We start from the raw sequence: 22,886 nt of genomic DNA on the forward strand, positions 1-22,886 counted from the left end.
CAACGTCGCTGTTGTAGTAGCGAGTGGTAGGGATTAGCAGTAGCAGTAGTAGTAGCGGCAGCGTGTCTTTGGTACCGCTGCCTCCTCCCCTATGCTTGGTCGTAAGGCAATCTCGGTGGACCTCGGAGCTGTCAGCGCTTTTATAAGCCGGGCGCTGCACAAGACACGCCCACTGTGTTCCCACGGCTCACATGGTGGAAGCTAATTTGCCGGCCGCACCTGTCAATCACGCCTCTCCGCTGTTGCTTCCTGTGTGAGCTATTGGACTTCGTCTGTCTGCAGAGAGTCTCCGGTATGGACAGCCGCTTCATTCCTCAACTTTTTACAGGAGATTATATCACAATTCTTTCACGTTTACCCCGGTGTAGTGTCTCTGAAAATGGATTTCTGAACGGGATAAGCCATAAATGAGCGCGACGTGAGCCAAATTGAGAGTTTAAAATAATTTTGTTTCGTTGTTCGAGTTGTTGAAGGAAGAAGGAAAATGCCAGTTGCAACTCTTCTGCCTTTCACCGCGACTCCGAATAGGAAGTCTGCCAGCCCGACCTCTTTCAGGTTGACAGAGAAATTTATTTTGTTATTAGTGTTCAGCGCCTTTATCACACTGTGTTTTGGTGCCATTTTCTTCCTGCCGGACTCGTCCAAGCTGCTCAGTGGAGTTTTCTTCCACTCCTCCGCGGTGGAGACCAACACCCGCACCGGTCCGGACAGCAGCGACTCCGGTTCGGCTGGAAACGACGTGCGGGTCCTGGCCAAGATAAAGAAAGACCACGAGAAAGCTCTGCTGGAGGCCAAGGACACGCTGCAGAAACGGCCCGACGAGATAAAACAAGCCATCAAAATCGAGAAGGAGAAAGTTGTCCAGGATAGTATGGGTCAAGGTGGGAAGGATGACAGTAATTTGCCCTTCATTGAGTACCACCGCCCGCCCGGGTCGACAGGACACGAACCTCTTGACCCCGAAACCAGGGAGAGACGGGCCAAAGTGAAAGAGGTAAGATTTATTCAGTAAGGACACGTTCCCGTTTTGTGTTGCGTGAAGAGAGCGCCACGCCTTACTCTGTTGAAAAATGTTACAGTTTAATGCTGCCTTGCTTACAGGCATAAGCGCATACCTGGAAAGACACGATGTAGCATCTCGAACGAATCGTTAGGATCTGCTCTTCACTTCGGTTCTCATATAATACACAAATCACCGCTTGACTTAATAAAATATCAACTTTTATAAGTGCCTCGCGTGCTGTGACAGCAGTGTTCCCCGCCGAAATATAGAGTGGAGAGCGACAGTACGCAGTGTTGACCAAATGTAGAAGTTGGCGTTTTATTGAAATACAATGCATGTTGATGGATTACTTGAAGCCGAGCCCAGCAGAACAGTAAGCGGTTTCTCGGAAAGTGTTGAATCATGTTTTACGATCAGGGTACATCCGCCGAGAAGGCAGGCAGCATTGAAGTGGCGGATTTTTGGACGGACTTTCGGCGTAGTATTCTCTCCACACGAGATTTGTCAATAGTCATTCCTTGAGGGAAGGAGGGTATAGAAGCACGGGGGATCCACCGCTCCCCTCGGGCTGAGCTGTTACCTGTCTGTCAAGTTTCTCACTGGCCAGGACACGTCAGGGCTGCCGCAAAGCCAGCTCTGACCCGTTAACACTGTGAGACCCTGGGAATCAGGGCTGTAGCATGAAGGGTAAACCCACCTTTTAGCCTGGCATACATCTTTAAGACATAGATGCATATGATACTGCATGGTAAGCAGCATCAAACTGTTAATTCTTTCAGGTTAGGATCTTTTAAATGGGATAAAACATAATGCTTTTCTTTAGGTGTGATTGATTTTGGCTTATATGTTGATCAGTGATTGGATGTGGACAGAGTATCTGCCCCCACCCTAACCTCTCATTCCACTTCAGTTAATACTACACCAAAGCTTGTAGCCTAGGGCAGAGAGAACACCTGCAGGTATCGTGTACTTTTATTGGATCCTCCAAAGCATAGAGGGAATCTGGTGAGTAATTGTTTAGCCCTGTGGTAAAGACTGGGTCAGATTCATGTGAGTGCTGATATTGTATAGACATTGTATAGAAGGGCTTTTATCCAGCCATAGGGTCAGGATCCCATAATGGGTCCCCTGAAATGAAAATGTCATCACTAAAAAGCTTAATCAAGTCAAAGTGGTGGCGATAATTGTGCCAGCATGTTATTTTGAAAGACTCTGACTAAGCTGGTCTTTGTTGTCAAAGACCTGCTTGATAGCAGGTAGAGGTTTGGTGTTTTGTTGGAGGATATATGACCAGTGGATGGTAATTTTCCTTTTCTTCTTTTGTTTATGTCAGCTGTTAGACATAGCATTACAAATCATCACTCTCCAGAAATTGACATGATTGTGCGAAGAAGCATGCTGTTGACATGTCAGCTGTGTGGAGTTACTTGACTTTGCACACTATCTGTCTGTCTATCTATTTAGCTAGCTATCTAGCTCTCTGTCTAGGATAGGGAATAAATGTATTCTTATTTAAATAAATAATACATATTTGCGTTGACTAAAATAATCTTGATACTAGTAGTTTTAATTATGTGTTATACATTAATGGTTAGAATTAGTGTTAGACAGTTAAACAGGTCATAATTCCTTCTTTAATATTACTTTCTTTTGGTTCCTCATGCATTTATTCAACTCTGTTGTCAAAAACAGAATTGTACAGGATTACATGTAAACACATCATGATAACATCATAATTTACCACCCAACTCTCATTTTTACTTAATTGAATTTGAAACAAACAATAATGAGCCCTGTGAGACCTGGGTCTTGGGTTGTGGTGACCCTGTTCCAACTCTGAGCCGGTTATGGTTCATCTTCCCTGTTCTGTCTGACTTGGGTAAGATGCAGTTCTGTTGTGTTGCTGTTCGCTCATTGTCTCATCTTCGCAGATGATCTTTGCAGTCCCTCTATTTGCTGTCTTTAAATAGTGCACCAGATATTGCTGGTGGGACCAGGGCAGTGGTCGCTACCACAAGAAAATTTCAGAATCATCATAGTTCTCATGGGTCTCACACCTCAGTCAACTAAGAGGACAGCCAGTGATCACTAACATTAACAGCAAGAGAAGAAACACAGCTGTTCTCAGCGCCCGGTGGTGAAAAAACACTGGTTGTAGCTGCTGTCGCTACACAGTCAGTCCAATTTGCAATTGTCTAAGCAATAGGAAAATATTAATAATAATGTTAGTGAAATCCCTGAATTCCCCTTTGACCCAGAAGCGTTCTGTAGGAGATGTTTGTCAGTCCATAACACATATTTTTTCTGTCCCTGTGACGACGGCATGCACTTAGTCGTGAGCTCTGGTGTCTGCATGTGTGGCAATGACACAGTGCACCATGGTGTTCGTGTGTGTGTGGGGGTATTTATGGGCTTTCAAATTTTCAAATTATCGACCCAACCCAAATGCTGAGTGCAGCTTATACACAGCTCTGGTGTTTTTCCACAGTGGTATAGAGCCTCCAGTGAGGTAAGAAGCCATCTATGAAGGTCTGGGGGAAAATGTTTGCACCAGAACCTCAGTTTTACTGCTCGCTCATGCATTTTATTGGTTCCGTTATTGAACTTTGAAGGAGGATTACTCCGAGGAATTGTCTTGGAACCACAGATCTGTTTCAGGCATTGGCGAAGGAAGCTTTGGAAATGTGTCTGGGACAACTTCACAGGGATCTGGGGGTCCGGCCCCAGAATTTTTTTTGTTTGTGTGTTTTTTTATTTAACACAGGACATGTCATCACAGACCTGTGCTCACCACATTCAACTGTAGTGACTTTTAACAGGTTTGATATTTTTATATGGGTATGCTAGCATGAGAAATACTGTAGTTAAACATCGCAACCTTATCTCATTCAGAAGAGGTGATTGGACCTGGATTTCATATGTTGTTTAATGGCTAAAATACAGAAAAATAAACACTTGTTGTTTATTTAAACTGCTAAACATTCTCCAATTAAACTCAAATGATTTTCAAGAACATTTCCTGAACATTTTGTTGCGACAGCGTATGACTCACCTAAAACTGTCTCCTGTTCATTCATGACCGGAAGTGACTAGCAGTGTAACTTGGCAGTTGTCAGCACACAGTCGTCGTGCTTCTCTCTGGGTGTGTCTGGGTATTCCACCTTGCTGCAAGGTAGCAGTGAAAACGTTGGGTAGAATTTAACTGATTTGGGCATTCTTTCAATAAAGAAGCAAAAAGATTTGATTTGATCACTGATGTGCTGATTTTCAACATGGTAAAACTTAAGTGTGTGGGTTACAGCCTGACTGATACTGGATTTTTTGGTGTGACGTACTGATATTGGCAAGTAAAAAATCAACATGTTGGCCTATATATATAGTATACACACACACACACACACTCATACACAATAGACACATATACTCTTTATTGTCCAAAATGACACAAGAGCAATGACCTCAAACTTCACTGGGAATTTAATAATTATGAATAATAACTATAAATTAAAATTCTTGTGTGCGCCCTAGTGTAGCAGGTCAGGTTAAGGGCTTCCTTTAGCCAGCCAGTGTAGCTTCATCTATTCAACAATAAATATACAACCAAGCAAACTGCATGCTATTGGAGGTTGGAGGATGACCTTTACAGGCCAGTATGCCAATATCTTACTAATACAATGATTATCAGTTTAACCTTATTCAGGGTGCATCTGTTTGGTCTCAAAGGCCATGGCATGAGAACTGAACAGCAAGAAGTCAATAATCTGGTCTTGATGAACCTGGTTGGGCTGTATGGGTTAAAAATTGACACAGCAGTATTTAATATGCCGCCTGTGACAAAACCTCATTGGTTAATCTGCAGTTTTGGTAGACGTGAATTAGGGCTGAACAATAGATCCTTTTCATAGCAGTCATGTTGACATGAAAAAGCATGTAAACACAGGTGTTACTCATGACAGTAATGAAGCTGTTGTGCACTCGGATTCATTGGAAAGGCTCTGTTAAACTCAAAGTGAACAGTAGGCTACTACAGCTACTCCGCTACTGTATGCGTAGCACCCTCATGGCCAAAGTGACAAATAGCAACATGTGGTTGTGGAAGAGTTAAAAGACTACACTGATAGATTTCCGCTTATAGTATTCCTGTCATGTTTGCATGACCATTCAGTAGCGCCTCTACTGCTGAAAACACAACCCTTAGACCAAACTGCGTCTGTTAGAACACATTCTAAGGGAAACACCGACTCTACACTGTAGCTCTACTTTTTGTGACAGACTGTGGGCTAACTTTGGAGTGTAGCAGGTAAGTTGACTGAGGAAATGATCTTGCCAGACTGCTGATTGCTGTAATGTTAGAAATTGCATAGTTTGTGGTAAATATTATACTGTCACAGCTGAGGTATTTTTTGAATAAAACAAAAAGTCCACTGTCTTAAAATGCTTATATTAAAACCATTAATAAGGTGTTAAATAAGCACAGTAATTACATACATGTCCACAGTGCTTATAATAGGTATTTAACTGCAGTTATGTTGAATCAAAATTATAATTGCTATTACAACATGAAGGGAATTAATTGGAATAGACTATTATGTTTTTTTGTAAATAATCGTGCAGGTGCATCCTGGCAACTCATGCTTGTACGATACAATGGAAGCATTTCATGCATGTCACAGCTATTGGTTTGGACTGACCAGATAGACAGGGTGGAGAGAATAAAACACTGCCCTGCAATGATAAGGTGTAATTTTAACAGGATATAGTCCTAGTGATGTGGAAGGTACGTTTTAGATTTGCATTTCAGGCAGCCAACTGACCGTCTTATCTAGAGCTGCTTCAGCCTATTTTCCTAGATCAACAGAATTACCAGCTGCTGCTAGCAAGGAGTGCCAGGGTCAGGATACCCCAGCCACACTACAAATATTGGTTATCTGAATCAGCAGGGACCCTGCGATGTAATGTCATTCACAATACTTGTTTTGATATGTTTTGAGATTCTTTAATCATGATTCCATAAATAGTGTATTTCAGTAATAAAATATTTAACAATATTTATTGTAATTATTGTATGAAAAGGAAATAATTGAATAAAATAGAATAGAATAAAAAATACTTAATACAAATACAAAATAAAAATAAAGGTACAGCTAATGTATTGTAATTTAATTGTAAATGAACTTAAAAAAATATATTTGTAAAATTCGAATTAAGGACATCATATTTATTCAGGGGCAGCATGGTGATATAAAAATCATCAAACAAAAAAAAATTGCTAATTTTAACATGATTGACACCCCCAAATAAATATAAATAATAATAAATATATTTTGTCATCATGGATGAAATTCATCATCTTAGAGTAGAACCAAAGACGTGAACTACTGATCAGCAGTGTTTCATTCGTGTTTAATTTTAAATACATTTAGAATATCTTTTCACACACTTTTCATAACCCAGTTTCCCCTCAGGGATCAATAAAGTCTTTATGATTCTGTTACAACCTAACTGACCATACCAGCACTTACTATTTACAGGTAGGAAGTGAAACATCTAGTAGTGGCCAAAGCGGATTTTCTAAGGTTTCCCAGGTCTCAACCTGCTTAATGCAGAGGCTGCCCCACAGCTGACAGGCTAACAACTACAGGGACAGGGGTTTTCAGGGTCTTTATATTCCCAGGAATTTAAGCGTTTGCGTGTATATTAATTTTCTTTAGGCAAATAAGACTACACCCACTATTCTCTGACTTAGTTTTTCCCTAATTAACATATCTTGTAGTGGTGGTAAGAGTAGTAGTAGTAGCAGGACCAGTAATACCAGTATTATTACTTCTAGCAGTAATGGTACTCACCTGGATGGATGGATGAATGAATGACTTTTATTTTCATGTCTTGTTTTATGCAGTCACATTCAGTTACTGAACGTGGCAAGGTAAACAGTTTTCCAGATAATTAAACAATACTATCAAGTGAGCAAAATTGGAGAGAGAATCAAACGGGAAAAAATCATATGAATAATATTTTTACACATAATGTATGATCAAATAACCATTTTAATTTGCATCAGTTACCCAAATCAAATCTAGCCTAGGTTTTGACACCTCTGAAACAGTCGGAAGTTGTGGTGGATGCACAAAGGCCTGAAGTTGGGCACACAGTGACCTTTGCCTTTTTTCATAAAGGGGCACAAACATGCCATATACACAGGAAGAAGTGGTAATACAGTGGGTAGTAGCTGTAGCAGTAACAGTAATATAGGAAGTGGTCATAGGGGAGGAAGGCTTGTCGTAGCATTGTGTGGATATGCTGGCTCTAGTATTATGATATTTTCATTCTCATCTGAAGGCTTTTATTGAGAGACCACATAATGATATTCTTCAAAATGCTGTTTTGGAAACATTTGGCTTCGCTCTGCTCCTATATATACATCTGGACCAAAATAGCAGCTGGCTAGCGTTTGCCTAAAAAGCAAGAGACAAATTAGATTTACTTTTTGCACTTGTTAGTGATGTCCTCTTCTTAGATATTTCTTAAGATAATGTCTGACATGGCAAATAAAACAGACCTCTAAGTTCAGGTATTTTAAGACATATTCAATTATATTTACATATCTTTAGAGACATATTGAGGCCTACTGGCTGCTAGGCTTATACTAAACTCTTTTCCTGATCTGCCCTCCATTTGTTTTGTCTGTTTAGCAAAAGTAATTACTCTGTTGACCACACACACCCCCCTGAGCTCTGAAGGCTGGTGTTATTCAGCAGAGGCTTTTCTAAGTTAATTTGGTGGTAAAGTGCTGTGCTGCCAGCTTCTTAACCTGTGCAGCCAGTGACCCAGTTATCTAGGGATCTGCCCTGCAGCTCAGTAGACTGACTGGGTGAGTCATGTATTTGTTGTGGGCAGAGGACAGGTTGCAGGGGCCACACTATAGCAGATAAACAGCTTTTTATGAGTGACCGTCACACTCCCATCACCTCTTAAATCTGTCTATCTGCTGGAAATCAAAGACTCTTTGGAGAAACGAGCCCTCTGATAGTCCAAAGCCTGGGCTTCTGCAGGCTTTCAGAGAGGTTTTGGTGGCAAGTGTGGAGGGGTTACAGACTCTTTGAGTACTAATAATATCTAATAATAACTGAGCGATAAATATAAGGAAAATAAAGGCTTCCAGAGCTAATACTGAAGGCTGCATGGTAGAAAACAGTATTATTTGACACACAGTCAAACAGTCTCTTTTTATCTCGCAGTAACATGAGTCTTGTTTCCGGATTGTCTCTAGATGTGTTTTGTCTGGGAAACTATTCAGGATTCCCACTATTTATGAAATTTTCTGGAAGATGATGAGGTCTTGAGAGGTTTATGCCTGACAGGGAAAGTCAGGGAAGTTGAAAAATTAATGGGGCAAATTAAAATTGACAGTAAAAGCCTTGTCTCACATGTACCCCATCCATCAGTGTCACTGACAGTCCATTGTTGAGCTGCCTGCTAGCTGGTTTATTTGTTTGATTTCCTTTTGCAGTGTATGTGAATTGCATTTATGTTTTTGTTAAAGTGGCCAAATGTTTCTATGACCACCTCCTCGCTTGGCTGCTTAGATGTGATGCATGCCTGGAGTTCATTTACACCTGGATTTTATATTCTTTTCCTTTATCTAATCACCCATGTCCTGGGTGATTAGATAAATGCATTTGGACAAACAATGTTTGAAGCCATATAGCATCATGTAGTCTCAATTTTTCATATGGTTAGCTGAAATGATACCCTGACATTCTTGTACAGCAGACTGCTGTGTCAGCACATGCGGCATCAGGTGTTTGTTGTGTCCACACAGCCCACTTTTTGGTGTCCGGTGTTTCCTTAGCAGGGCTCCAGATCACCACTGAATTTGCCGCTAGGGATGTCATGCGAGCCAATACATCAGTACCAAGTCAATGCCGATAGTCCAAAAATACAGTGGTACCTGTTGTTCTATGGCACTATAAGTACCAGATGTGTTTATTTAGATTTAGTATTTATTTAGATTTAGCCTTCAGCAGGGCATAACATATTCCTCTGGAACTGACGGGGGCAGTATACATTTGAATTACAAGTGTGTTCAAGTGTGTGCAAACACACACTTGAACAAGTGTCTGAAAGAAAGGTGAATGCTCAGGGGATAATAAATTCACAAAACATAATATGCAAACGGTGCCATCAAAGTTTCGTGTTTAAATAGTTGTTTCTTTTTCTAATTATGTATAAGCCTACTTAATTTCCGTATTTTTTCTCATGTCTCTGCTGGATGCTGCAATTGAAACCTGAAGGCTTAAATACTTGAATGTTCAACAAATTTTATGTTGAAATAAATGGAATTTTTTCTTTTCTTTCTTTCTTTCTTTTTTCTTTCTTTCTTTCTTTCTTTTCTTTTTTTTTTTACTGTGGTATCAAAACAGTTATTGAGAAATGTGGAAATTCACTGGTATTTGTACCAACTCATGAATTTCTGGTATCATGACAACTCTAATTGTCGTCAGTGTGCATACAAGTCAGGACGGAACAGGGATGATGATCCATAACCAGCGCCGAATAACAGGTTCCCCTCTATGTGAGACCCAGCTCTGCCTGATTGACTTACACTACGAGGCGTTCAAGGTTTATTCAGTAAAACTGAGTAAGTTAAATTATTATGCTATCATGATGTGTTCAAATGTAATCTTGTAAAATTTTTTGTTTTTAGTTTTCGGCAAGAAGCTTGAGTAAATACAGTTGTTTTAAAGAAAAATGTGTTTTTGTTCTCACAGCAATAGAAAATAATATTAGAGAGGGAATTATGAACTGTTAAATTGTCAAACACTAATTCTAACCAGCTTATAATACACAATTAAAACAACTGTCATTTTTTTAAATCAAAGCAACAGTTTAAATAAAAAGGCAATCATTTATTTGCCAAACATTGGAAAAGTGTGTTTTATGCAAATAACCATTATACATATACGAAAGGAAAAAGATAGCATTTAGAATTTGTAATGGTTTACATTGACTTTGAGACAGTTTAAATTATTTTTTGGGATGGTGGTGAAATGCAAAAGAAGGCTAATGCAACCTTTCACTTTGTAGTAAAATTTGAACACTTTTAACTTTACTAATGGCACTGAATTAAGTATTTTTATTTCACTGAGTTTTGAATCTTGCTGTGATAGTAGCACACACAGTATTGCTGTGCTTGAGTCTCCTGTGCCCACGGCTTCCCTGTTTGCAAGGCAGCTTAAATCAGTTTGGCTGCAGGAGTTTCTGGTTATGTTATAACAAGGGAATTTATGCACTGCACCTTTTGTGCTCAAGCATGCATTACAATTGCAGTATGTGTTCTTTATTCTTCTCTTATTATTCCATAAAACTCAGTACAGAGTCCATAGTAGAGAGTAGTAGAGGCAGAGTAGACAACAGCAGACACCACAGATAGGGAGTGAAAAGGCAGTGTGAGGAAGCCCTGAGACAACAGTATAAAGTAAATATGTGAGTTAATTTTTTTTTTTTATTTCACATTTAACATGTAGGGAGATTTTGGCTCCTGAAAGCTTCTAAATATTTTAGTTATAGGAGACCATGACTCCACCAGTGCTTAGTGAAGCACTGCTGTTATGAGTTGATTTATTTACCTGACACTTTGCAAATGTTTTTATCATATTTTAAAAGTCAAACCCTGGGTTCTCAACCATCCATGTTATGGATTCCCAATTACACAAATATTAAAACTCAGGCCACCATCTGATGGAATTTAAAATTAAAGTTTAGTTTATTGAGTCAGTACATGGGGAGAGAACTGTGGTGAGAGTAAAACCTAAAATTGCAATACTTAAAATTGTCTCTGGTGAATTTAAGTTTTCCTGCCATTAACCTGGCATAGACAGCTGATCTCACAAAGTAAACATTGGTTTTGACTTGCAAAACCATCTGGTCACTCTCCAACTGAAATGTTTGGTCTGACTATTTAGTGGCCCTTTAGGGACCACAGGTGTGGCTTAGGTGATGACAACATGGGAGGCTACAGTGCAGTGGAGACTGGAAAACAGAAACAACAGCGACCACTGTCAGATGAATTGTTTAGCAACATGCCAACAAGCTAGCGATGCGCTTGCCAATATGCCAGCACACTTGCTATAATAGTTGCTGTTTGTTTAGTTCTGGTGTTCTGATGTGCTGCATGATGTCTGTTTGATTGGACAGTTAGCTACTGATTGACAGATGGTTGATCCAGTCACCTGCTTTTTATTTTTGTAAACGTGTGTTGCTGCCTCCTCTTTTCCAAACAGTTTGAATCTGGCAGTGCCCAGACTGTGTTTTGTGTAGTGAACAACTGTAACTGGGGGTGGCCTTGGAAGCCTTGAACCACTTCAAGGACTTATGGTGGTCCATAGACCATACTTTGAGAAACACTGCTCAGGGCATTTTTTTAATGACAGACTTGTTGCTAATTAATATACACACATTCGCCTTTCATTCTATGACCACTGCAACCACTGCTGTCTTATCTGACTCATCATCAGCCTCTGTGTATATGTGCGGGTGTGTGTGAGTGTGCGCGCAGTATGATGAGGCAAGGCATGTCAGTGTGTATGCAGATGAGATGCAGATTAGCTGTTTGGCTGCAGGGACAGTGTTTTTATGAGTGTGCACTCTTCCCTCTGCCTGCTATCTTAACAGCTGATCACTTAATACCAGGTCAGCCCCTCCCCTTCCTTCCCCTCTTCTCTGAAGCATGCACAACTGCAAACAGTCAGTACCTTCACATACACAGTGATTTTCCACTATTATTCTGAATATGACAATATTATTTGATACGGGTCATGTAAGTACTGTATTCTGCATGGATATTCCTAATGATGTCTTTCTCCAAATGTAGCCATGTGGAATATGCCCCTATTTTACAGGTTTTCAGAGCATTCTCTGGTCGTGTGTACAGTGCATCCGGACTATGCGTCGCAGTTTGGTTTTTTACTGCAGTTTGCTGCCTGTTTACGGTCAGCTCTGTGTGTCGTAAACAAACCAACTTGCCAACAGTTGACCAGGCAGGTGTAGAGATGCATTTGCGAAAGAAACACCCACATTTCTGGTGGGAAGACGAAACACACTTACTTTTATACATTATGAGAGACTTGGATATCAACTGGTTTTGAATATACACAAATATCGCAACACTGACCTTTTCAATAAAGGGGTTGAACGTAGAGAGCGAAAAGAGGGAGGCTGTGTTTGCATGCTTGAACAAGTCGCAGTATGCCTGGCTGCATGTAAATGGGAATATTATTGGAATATTCATCTTCATCAGCCGTGTAAACAGCATAGTAGGAATATTGTTTTTTCAGAATAAAGGCAAAAACTGGAATATTTTGTGCCTGTAAACATAGTCAGTGACTCTCACATTGATGGGTTTCTGTACTTTCAGGCAGTTTTATATGTAGACACACACACACTTGCTGCTCAGTGAGCTGTGGCCGTGGATTAGAGACTGGTGGTTTGTAAAGGTCTCTCCCAGCGTCTCGAGCCAGCTGTCTAGGAAAGATGAAACATGCATCTTCTCCCCCTTTGTCTCTCTCTCTCTCTCTCCCCCTCTCTTACATCTTTACAAGCCTGTCCTTTTCTTCCCCCTCTTCTTCTTCATCTCTCTTCCCTCTCCTTGCTCTCATCCCCTCGTTTATTTGTCTATCCACTTGCTCTTTCTTCTCTCTCTCTTTTTCTGCTTTTCTGTCTTCCTAGTCCAGTTAAGTTATTTTTGCCCTCTACAACACATGATTGCTTTTCTGTTTGTGTGTGTGTGTGTGTGTGTGCGTGTGTGTTGTGTTTCACTAAATGCCATTTTGCTGCCTCTCCAACCTTTAGAAACAGTGCAGCCTAAAATACATTTCTTTCTATTTCTCTGTCTCCCTTTCAGGCTAACTTGGCAGCCTTTACGTCCTATTCCTGTATTGGCCATTAGGACTAATTGCCTCTGCTTGCCTGGCCCCTCTTCTTTTGTCTGGCCTTTTACAACAGTGGAAGCTGGTCTGTGTGTGTGCGTGCGCGAGAGAGATAGAGTTACTGCTGGGCCCTCCAGGTGCTTCACTTAATTGTGTAATGGCTATTATAGCTATGGCTAACAGCCAAGGCCGTTGCTTCCTGAAGAGGTGGATGTGTGTCTATGTACATGTACATACTTGTATGTGCTGCTGAATTTAGTGGAAAAATGATCAGTGTTGGCTGCATTTTATCAGCTAGCTACTCCAACACTAGTTCAGTACTTAATCAGCTTCATTCTGGTTGTAGTCAGGGCAGTAAATTAACTTTTGGGTCTGCCTGCCACTGTGTCTGGCGGAGGCCCAAATTCTACTATCCACTCACCCACCTTTTACCAGACACTTTTTTTCTCCAATTAAAACATTTACAGTGGGCATAATTTTTGCCCATTGAGCAGCTCGTGGCCCTTAAATGCTTGTGAACGGCATCTGAATACAGCCTCATGCTTTCCACACAAGCATTGAAACAAAAGAAATCAAGAAATCAAATCATTTTCTTTTCTTTTCTAAATTTTGCAATTTGCTAAATACATTTGAAAGCCAAGAAATCACAGAGCAGCATTGAACAAATTGGTAACCTGGACTCATTCCCCAAAGAATCCTGCCCTTGAACCAGCTTTATTCAAAATTCCAAATTTCCAGCTACCTCATTGACTCGAGACTGAAATTTTGGGCGCATCTTGTCCACTCCTGGTGCCTTGCCACTGTGGAGTTTCCCTTGTACCTCAGCAACCTCTGCCAAAGAAATAGGCAAAACCACCCCCAAATCCTCTGGCCCTGCCTCCTCCTGCCAGTCAGGTTTTCAGAGCTCTTCAAAGTGTTCCTTTCACTGCCTGATAAAAACATCCTCAGTTGAGATCAGAACCTCCCCATCCCTGCTGAGTACAGCCTTGATATGGCCCTGCCTCCTGAGTCCTCCTGAGTCACCTGATGGTTTGCTAGAACCTCTTTGAGGCCAACTGAAAGTCCTTCTTCATGGCCTCTACAAACTCCTGTCATACACAGATTTTTATACCTTCCGGGGGGACTCTTGAACCTGCTTCAGAATAACCAAGCCCTGAAGGTCTCCTTCTTCAGCTTACCATCCTCTGTCACTGATGTTGTCCACCACCGGGTCCTTGGGTTGCTGCCGCGACAGGCACCGACAGCCGTCTAGCCACAGCTCCAGACTGGCTCCTCAACAATGGAGACACTTCCCAGTGCCTCCAGGAAGGCTGGGTACTCCAAGCTGCTGTTCGGGTACACCTTCACGACAGTTAGAGCTTTCTCCCCACTACCCAAAGGCACAGGGGGACGACTGTGTTGTCCACCGGGACAAACTCCAAGACAGCAGCGCTCAGTCATTGGCTAACAAGTAACCCCACACCTGCCGCTGCCTCTTACCCCGTGCGATAAGGAGAGAGTCTAGTCCCCACCCAGGAGTTTGTTTCCAGAGCCAAGGTTTAGTAAGTCACTCCACCTCCTGCACAAGCTCCGGCTCCTTCCCCCCAGAGAGGTGACATTCCATGTGCCAAAAGCCAGTTTCTGTACCAAAGGTCTCCTCAGCTGGGGCGTCCACCCCAACCCACCGCCCATGTGGCATCACACCCGGCCCCTGCTACTCCTCCTGCAGGTGCAACCTGCAAACACACCAGTGTACATTATAATTTTTATGTGTTAGGGTGGGAGAGTAGGAGGTGTTACTGACAGTCTGTTGAGTGGGCCATTTACAAAAATCGGTACCTCTGTGTTGGAGTTAACATTTCTGATGTTATGAAGCTAAATCTTCAGACGCTAATGTTGCCTTTATCCTGGCCTGCTACATTTACCTTGGGAAAATGTCTATTATACACTACCCCATCTCACTTCATACTTCTGTGTCATACTTAACAATAGACAGAAATCTTAGAAAATCTTTATATTGTATACAGTACATACTTAGAAAGAGGTCATAGATTCATCTAGTTAATAAGTTTTCGTGTCTAAAACTGACCTCTGCACAGAACCAACTTTATAGCGCTTACCTAAGTGAAATGATCATTTGAACAAAGAAATCTTGAATTATGCTATCTTAAAATGGTCTTAAAAACAATCACATTTAAAGCTCTTTTTATACTTTTATTCATTTGTGACGGTGTACAAAATATTTCTTTGAAAATTCTACTGATTTTTGGTGATTGTGTATTGTCATGCCTTCATCACATGACTCCACTGAATATATTGGTGAGATATGGGATAGTAGGCAACTCTGTGAATGCAGCAGATGTACAGTAAATGCCACTGGCGGAAGTTATAAAATGGAAATTACACATTAAGTGTAAGCTACTGTAATATATCATGACGTCCACCATCTCCCTCCAAAGACAAATCATGCTTTACCTCTACCCCAAGGCCAGTACGCTGGCTCAGACCATAAGATCCAAGTAATGAGTATTGTAATAGCATAATAAAGTCACTGTAAGTATATAGGCCTAGTGGATAGCCTGCAGGGCAGTAGATGTGTTGAAGTTGTGTTTTAATATGGACTGTTATAGCAAGGCTCTTAGAAAGTCACTCTGGATTGATTGGTCTGGTGGTCAGGTTTGGGAGGATTATAGTTCTTGGTGGGGGGTGAGAGAGAGAGAAAGAGAGAGAGAGAAAGAGGGAGAGATGAAGAATGGACTCCTTCCAGGACTTCTGTTTCTTGCCTCCTGGCTGTGAGGAGGGATTATAGACTCAGGACTGACTGATGGGGTAATAGTGTATTCATACACGCACACACACACACACACACACACACACACTTACTGACAGTAGACCTCTTTCATCCCTGTTGCCAGCACTATGCAGTCCAGCCGAGGGCAGCCCCCCCCCCCCCCCCCCCCCCCCACGCCCTGCCACAGGCATGGATGGAGAGGCAGTGTTACATGAAGCCTTTAGCCTTCATCCATCTCAGAGACGTATTCACCCTACTTCCTCTGTCTGCTTCATCGGCTCCCATCCTGCTCATGCATAGTCACTGAGCATTGATTTGTAACTGCTTGGAGCAAAATGAATTAAATGGATCGTTATTGCTATTACGTACTATTGACAATATAGGTCAAGGCGGGAGAAAGTCCTGAAGTATGTGTGGCTATTTGCTCAAGTAAGTACACACACACACACACACACACACACCATCCTCCATCTATCGTTTTATTTTCACAACCAATTTTGATTTAGTTTTTTGACTAAAATGGATTTTAGTTGTAGTCCCATTTTACCCAGATGATTTTTTTTTGTATCTACCTTTTGTTTGTATACTGCACGTAATTTCAAAAGTAAAGTAGCCCTATCTTTTCCCTTTCAACCTGAGATTAGGAGCATTGTTTTCCATCTTTAAAATCTATCAGTATTGTGTCAATATTGTGATTTTAGACTAGATGTTGTCTAGAGTAGTGGTGGAGAGTTGATTCCAAAAGAAATGATTCATTGACTATTTCAAAATACAGAGTCAGAGTCGACCCTAACATAATTACTCTGGGAATTGAGACCACATTAGAATCGACTTTGTCTGTGTGTCAGTTCCATCATTTTTGCAACGCTGATTGGCCAAATGGCATAAGAAGTGAGACAACAGTGCCTTGAGATATCTGTGTGTCTATGTGCTATGCTGGCTGTGAGGACCTCTATTACACCTTGTGTTTTAGCAGAAAAAAGTGTCTGATCACGGCCAAAGTAATTCCAACACAACATCCTTTATGGTGTTGAGTAGTCATTTCCATAAGTTCCAAACTGTAAACCAGAGTCAGAATTGATTCCAAAAATGCAGGAATCACGTACCAGTAGTCCAGGGTCTTGGATATTGTAACATTGTGATATGGCAAAACCCTTTCTTGGTCGTAAAGGCTGTATTACAGTAAAAGGATGCAATTTCAGAATGTACTGGACTGTGACGACAAAAACTTAGAGGAGAGATGGAGCAAAATAAAGAGACAATAATCAGAGGGAAGTAACTTCGGTTGTTTAGAAGCAGTTCCAATAGCTTATACTTGGGTGTGATTCTGTTGCCTGAAAAATGTTCCAAAGAGATATCAGTAAGTTTTTAATAACCTTGACCAAACTACTTCCATATATTTGAACCACCTCAGTCCGATGCTTCAGTCCTCTCTGCTCTGTGCAGTCTCCCAGGTTATTGTGAAGCATCTAGAAAACCTGTTTTGAGCCACAGACAGACTGTCCTGCAGCATAAAGAAGGCCAATATATCAATGTAGAAGTCTTAAACTCTAGCCTATTGACAACCCAAAACCCAAACGGAGACATACTGTTTGACCAGTCCACCATCACTTTGGAAAACCTGAATAGATTTTGAGGTAAGGCCAAGAAAATGCTGGTCTGTAGACTTTTCATCTCTTCATGCAGGCCTGCATCCAGGCTGACATTTACAGCTAAAGGTGTGCTGTGTAGCCTGCATGGCTTTTATTTACTGAAGGCTGTCAATACACCGCAGGCTGCAGCAGGTAATGGACCTCGACTTTTGTGTATTTGTGTGTGTGTGTGTGTGTGTGTGTGTGTGTGTACTCTCCTTGTTCTGCTACATATTGACAGTTTCCAGTGGGTCTACACTTGTGATTGTGATCTGTTATTTGGTATATGAGGGAGTTCAGAGTGCCCTCTGAGTCTTTCTCTCTCTCTGGGAGGGAGAGAGAGAGGTGGCCTTTGACAAAGCTCTCGGGACATAGGGCTGGGCGATATGGACACAATCAGATATTACAGTATCACTGGCTGTGAGTGCCATCAAGATGATATTTTGGGGATTTCAGAGGACGTTTACACACAAGAGCTTTTTGATAAACAGTCAATAGTAATGTGGATATGATGACTAAGCAGATTTTTTGAAAATGCAACTTCTCTACATGTTTCGACCTTCTGTCCAAATGAAAACAGATTTTGGAAAACGCTTTCTGAGTGGAGTGGAATTTTTTCAAATTGCTGTTTTTCTTGAGTGGTGTGGACAGTGAAAATGAAAGAGTTGGAAAACACTGATGTGGCAGGCGCACCTTTGCTTCCTTGTGCTTACTCACAAGGATGCTGGACCAGGATGCTGACAGCACAGAACCACTTTGATCATGCAGTTATTTATCCACCAAATTTTCCTAGTTTCCCTAGTTTTTTAACCAGATTTGTAGTTGTTTCTAACTCTGGAATGTCAACAAACTGCACCAGTCATTCCTCAGCTTCTTTGCATGTGGATGAATAAAATTCATGTATAAAATACACACACACACACACACCCACACCCACACCCACCCACACACACACACACACACACACACACACACACCCCTCAGCCTTACAGGGACAGGGGTGATCACCCACACAGTGCTTCATAAAAGAAGATAAGAGAAGAGAAGTACATGGGCAGTTGGGCTTAATGCTTGTTTCTTAAAGGACCATACCAGTGTTGAATGTTTGGCCTCTTTACTACAATTTACCCACATTTTACATTTCAACAAACGGTTTTGTGTATCAAAATAAAGATACTAAGTTACTAAAGAGTACTAGCATACTAAAAATTTCATAACACATTATCAAAACCCCTTGAGGTTCAATGAAACACTCACTTTATAATGTTGTGATTGTGTGACCATAATGTTGCTGATAATTAGCTGTGCAAAGCAAACGTTTCCCTGGAGAATATCTGGTGGAGATACAGTTTCAGTCTGCCCCATTCAAGTGATTCAAGTCATCAAAACACAACAGTGCTGCTGCTTTTAGGAAACCTAATGTGGACGACTTTATAATGTTGATGGAATACTGATGTGAAGAAAGTTTGAAGTCTCTGAAAGTTCATTTTCATATCGTAGTGGAATGAATGGAAACCAATGGCTGGTTAAAGCAGAGGGAAAATGATATTGGACTTCTAAAATATGACTGCTGGCTTTTGGAAAAGATTAACAAATATTGCAAAATCACTGGTGTTGTCCTTTAAAGGATAACAAAAAGTGCCCAGTTTTTCATGATTTCTTAAATTTTATTATTATTATTATTTTTTTTTTTTACTACATCATTCCTGCCTAATTACTAAGGTGTATATATAAAGTTTCTGCTGTTCACTACTGTGTTTTGCAATTCTTCTTTTCCACTGTAATAGTGTGAATATTTGTGTTTATTCACATATAGGATGGTATTTGTGAGAGATGAAAATGCTCATAAATTGTCTATTTCCCAAGTTAGACATTAACTGCTCCCATGCACACGCCCTTTGTTTGAGATCGGCTCATGTGAATCAGCAGAACTGCTGTCAGACAGTAGGGTTAGATCCTTACACATATCCAAAGCTATGTTTCAACATGCTCTGCTTTCCTGTTCATTCAGCAGTTTGTGTTCAAATTTACCAACCTGCGCAGACATGTGACGGCTTGTTTTATCCTGGAAACACACTGGCATCTTCATGGCATGTAGAAGTTGCCACAAGTAAGTGATCCAGTTTTCCAATGCTTGAGGTTTTGTTTGAAAGGCCTTCAGGCCGGAAGGGATGACGTATTTTGTGGCCAAGCCTAGAAACCCAGTGATAGAGGTGTAGAAAGCACTGTCTCGGATCTTCAACGATCACATGTCCCCAAAGGTGGATTCTCTCTCCCAAATCCAATCCAATCTAATACCCAGAATCATAGGCTGTCAATCACATACTCCATTTATTTTTCAATCTCGCCTGCCCTCCTCCTCTCCCTCTCTCTCTGCGAATGCTGTGGCATTTTAATGGTACAAGCTCTGCCCTCCTGCATATTGCATTAGTTAAGGACTCGATAGATCCAGCTCTTGGTGAGATGTGAGATTTAAGGACCACAAAAGCTACAGCAGCCTGTCTGAATACTGGTAGGAACAGTTTAGGCGAATGAAACATACTGACATTTCATCCAGTATCACTCAAGTTGGGCCCTGTGAAATCCATTTAATTTTTTTCCACATTCCATTTTATTTTTTCCCAAGTTCTGTGTTTTCCATTTTATTTTTCTGAATTCTGTGTTTCACAATTGAAGCACATGTTGTCACCAGGAAGTGTCACATGGCAGATGAATAAAATTTCAACAGTTGAATAAGAAACTGTTCAAAATTGAATGAACGCCAATGAATTTGTAACTCTGTTGCACTATCATCAAAGAAAGTGTGTCAGTAGCTATAAAACTACCGATGTGGTTACACTGCCGACAGTGTGTTGAAGTGATGAGCTAGCAGGCCTTCGCATTGCATCCACATTTCAGCAAATTCCATGATATTCCACATTTTACAGATGATTCCATTTTCCTTATCAAATTCCATGAGTCCGTTCATGTTTTCTGCATTGTGGATGTCATAGGGCCCTAGCCAAGAGATGAGGGGATGGAAGCAGAAATATTGCAAAGATAGTGTTCAAAATGCTCAAAATAGGGTTGCATAGTTTTGAAAGTTTCATTGATTAGTCAGTTACATTAATGATCAGTTAATTTATTAGTTTGTTTAAAAATGTATACAATTTTCCTAATGAATGTAAGGACCAAAGCTCTGTCCCAATCCATAGGCTGCCTCCTTTGAAGGTCACATATGTCATTTTTACTTGACAACGCTGTCCCAGTCCAATGTTATATTACATAAAAATAAATGAATAAGTGCAGACAATAGCCTACATCTAGAAAATAAACCATCCATTAGTCATCATCAATCTTAATCATGATGAATCAATCACAGATTAATCATTATCATCGCCAGTCCAAAGACAATTTTCAACTGTCATAGAGTCATACAAAGCAACATCATTATTCATTTACCAAATACTTAACCTTTGTTATTTATCTCACAATTTCTTTATCAACCAAAAAATGCATTTAGTTTATAGAAATTGCCTGTTTGGGTGCCATGGTCCCACCACAGATGGTCTATATGAGGAGATACTCCACATAAGAGAATATGTGAGGCCAACAGAGTCAGAGTGGTCAATGGGACTCTTCCATAATATCAGCTCTCAGAATTAGAATAATGTTTTTACAGTGTGTTAGTGAAAACGACCAGACGCGCAGCATTGCCCCAAATGGCCAAAAGACTGCGCAGTGTGTGCTCTGTTAACAACACCCCTCCCTTCGTGTCCTCTTTCTGTTAGCGGCTTTAACCCCATCTTGTGGTGTTCTTTTGTTTGTCTTTTCTCTGGGACTTGTACATTGGTGGAGGCAGTGTGTTGTGGTACACCTTATTCACTATACCAAGGAGAGAGGCAAGCCAAGTGCACAAGCTAAATAATTCAGCCAGCATCCTGCAGCCACTCCTAAATAACACATGGGAGTAAGACAAGGGTATCAGGCTGGTGAGAGAGACAACACGCAGCAGTTACCACAATATTTGATACTTAGTGGCTTTTTGAATAATTTGGACAACTAAATGTTCTCAGATTCAGGACTGTTTTGGGTTATTATAGGTACTTGTGTTTATGCACCACTCAAGAGTGGTGCCTGGAGGCAGTAGAGGATGTTCTTGTTTTGGTTGTTTGTTTGTTCAGATGAAAGAGGGAAATTATAACTATGAGATCTAATACTGAAATCTGTAAAGTTAAAACACCTCAACAGTGACTCCCAAAGGCAAGAAGGAAAGTCTGGTGTAATGCAGAGAATCCCTGCTGTTAGGACGGGTCTCATCCTATCAGGCTGAAAGTTTGAAGCCCCTGATGTGCTAAGCCTCTGGTATGACAGAAGGAGGGAAAAAACGCCAATAAAACCGTGTAGAAGTTTGAAAACAGTTAAGAAACATTTAAAGATGCTACCATCTGACTCAGCTATTTCGTTTAGCCATGCATTGCGGACATGGTGGACCTGCCAAAATGGTTTAAATACAGCATGGCAACACATGAATGTCTCAGCTTTCTCAGTTCACTGATGGTGTTAACATTATGCCAACGTTATCTACTAGCAAATAATCACAGTATTTTTGAAACAGTCAGGAGTTGGGTGTAGATCCAACAGCTAGCAAAGCAAACTTAACTGGCTCTCAAGTGGTGGGTTGCGGTCTGTGGGTGTGTGCATTCACGTCATTTAAAATAAAAAAAAAAAACAAAAAAAAACATTTTGAAGTACAGCTATCCAGTACAGCACCTTCATTTTGAATGACTGTTTCCTAGCACCCAGACCTTCATTTGAAAACATTTGTGAAACAAACAGATTACTTATCTATATAGATATCTATCTATCCATATCTATCTATCTGTCTATCTATTTGTATCTATTCATTCATGCACTGTTTGGATGCATACTTACTCATTTAGATGATAAGATGTTTTCTCTAAAGAAATGAGGGGAATTTAATTTATAATCCAGTGAATTATTAATAAATGAAAGCATTTTGACTGCACTTTTTATTTCATAAAATCTGCTTGTTTATGCGTGGACCGTGACTTAATGACTCAGGACGAATGTAGGCCCTGGGGCGACACCAGTTGAGAACCACTGGCTTAATGCATGCAGCTAGTTAGTGTCATAAGTGGTTTGTTATGGTTTGCTGCATTAAATTGTATATTGTAAGCACTGATATAGAATAATTGATTGAACTGTTTACACAGACTGTATCCTGGCATACATTTCTAACGGGCACCCTCCAGCCAATCAGATTCAAGTATTCACACTGGCCATGGTTTAAAAATGTATTCCTGTCCTGTTAATCAGATAAAACTGCTGTCACAGTAACTGTATGGTGTACTGTAAGTAAATTGTGAATATGCTTTTGATGATATTTTTTAATTCTGGCATTCCAGAGGCTTGGCACATTTGGGGCTTTGTCTCCAAGTCTCCAAGGAGTTTAATTTCTTCCTTGTTGGCCATTAATTGCCCAATATATGTAATTTCAGTGGAGGATATACTCTCTTATTGATCAACAACCAAAATATGACCTTCAACAAAGT

General features: G+C 40.7%; 1 protein-coding gene across 1 annotated transcript in view; it reads left to right on the plus strand.

Moving 5' to 3' along the window:
- The first annotated feature begins 288 nt into the window (after positions 1-288).
- Positions 289-22,886, plus strand: part of man1a1 (mannosidase, alpha, class 1A, member 1) — a 189,210-nt gene continuing 166,612 nt past the window's right edge. Inside the window, exon 1 of the mRNA XM_030046877.1 lies at positions 289-994. Coding sequence (XP_029902737.1) covers positions 485-994 — 510 coding nt within the window. The 5' untranslated portion in view covers positions 289-484. The remainder of the gene's footprint in view (positions 995-22,886) is intronic.

This window comes from Myripristis murdjan, chromosome 24 (genome assembly GCF_902150065.1).
Source record: "Myripristis murdjan chromosome 24, fMyrMur1.1, whole genome shotgun sequence".
In the NCBI taxonomy this organism is placed as follows: domain Eukaryota; kingdom Metazoa; phylum Chordata; class Actinopteri; order Holocentriformes; family Holocentridae; genus Myripristis; species Myripristis murdjan.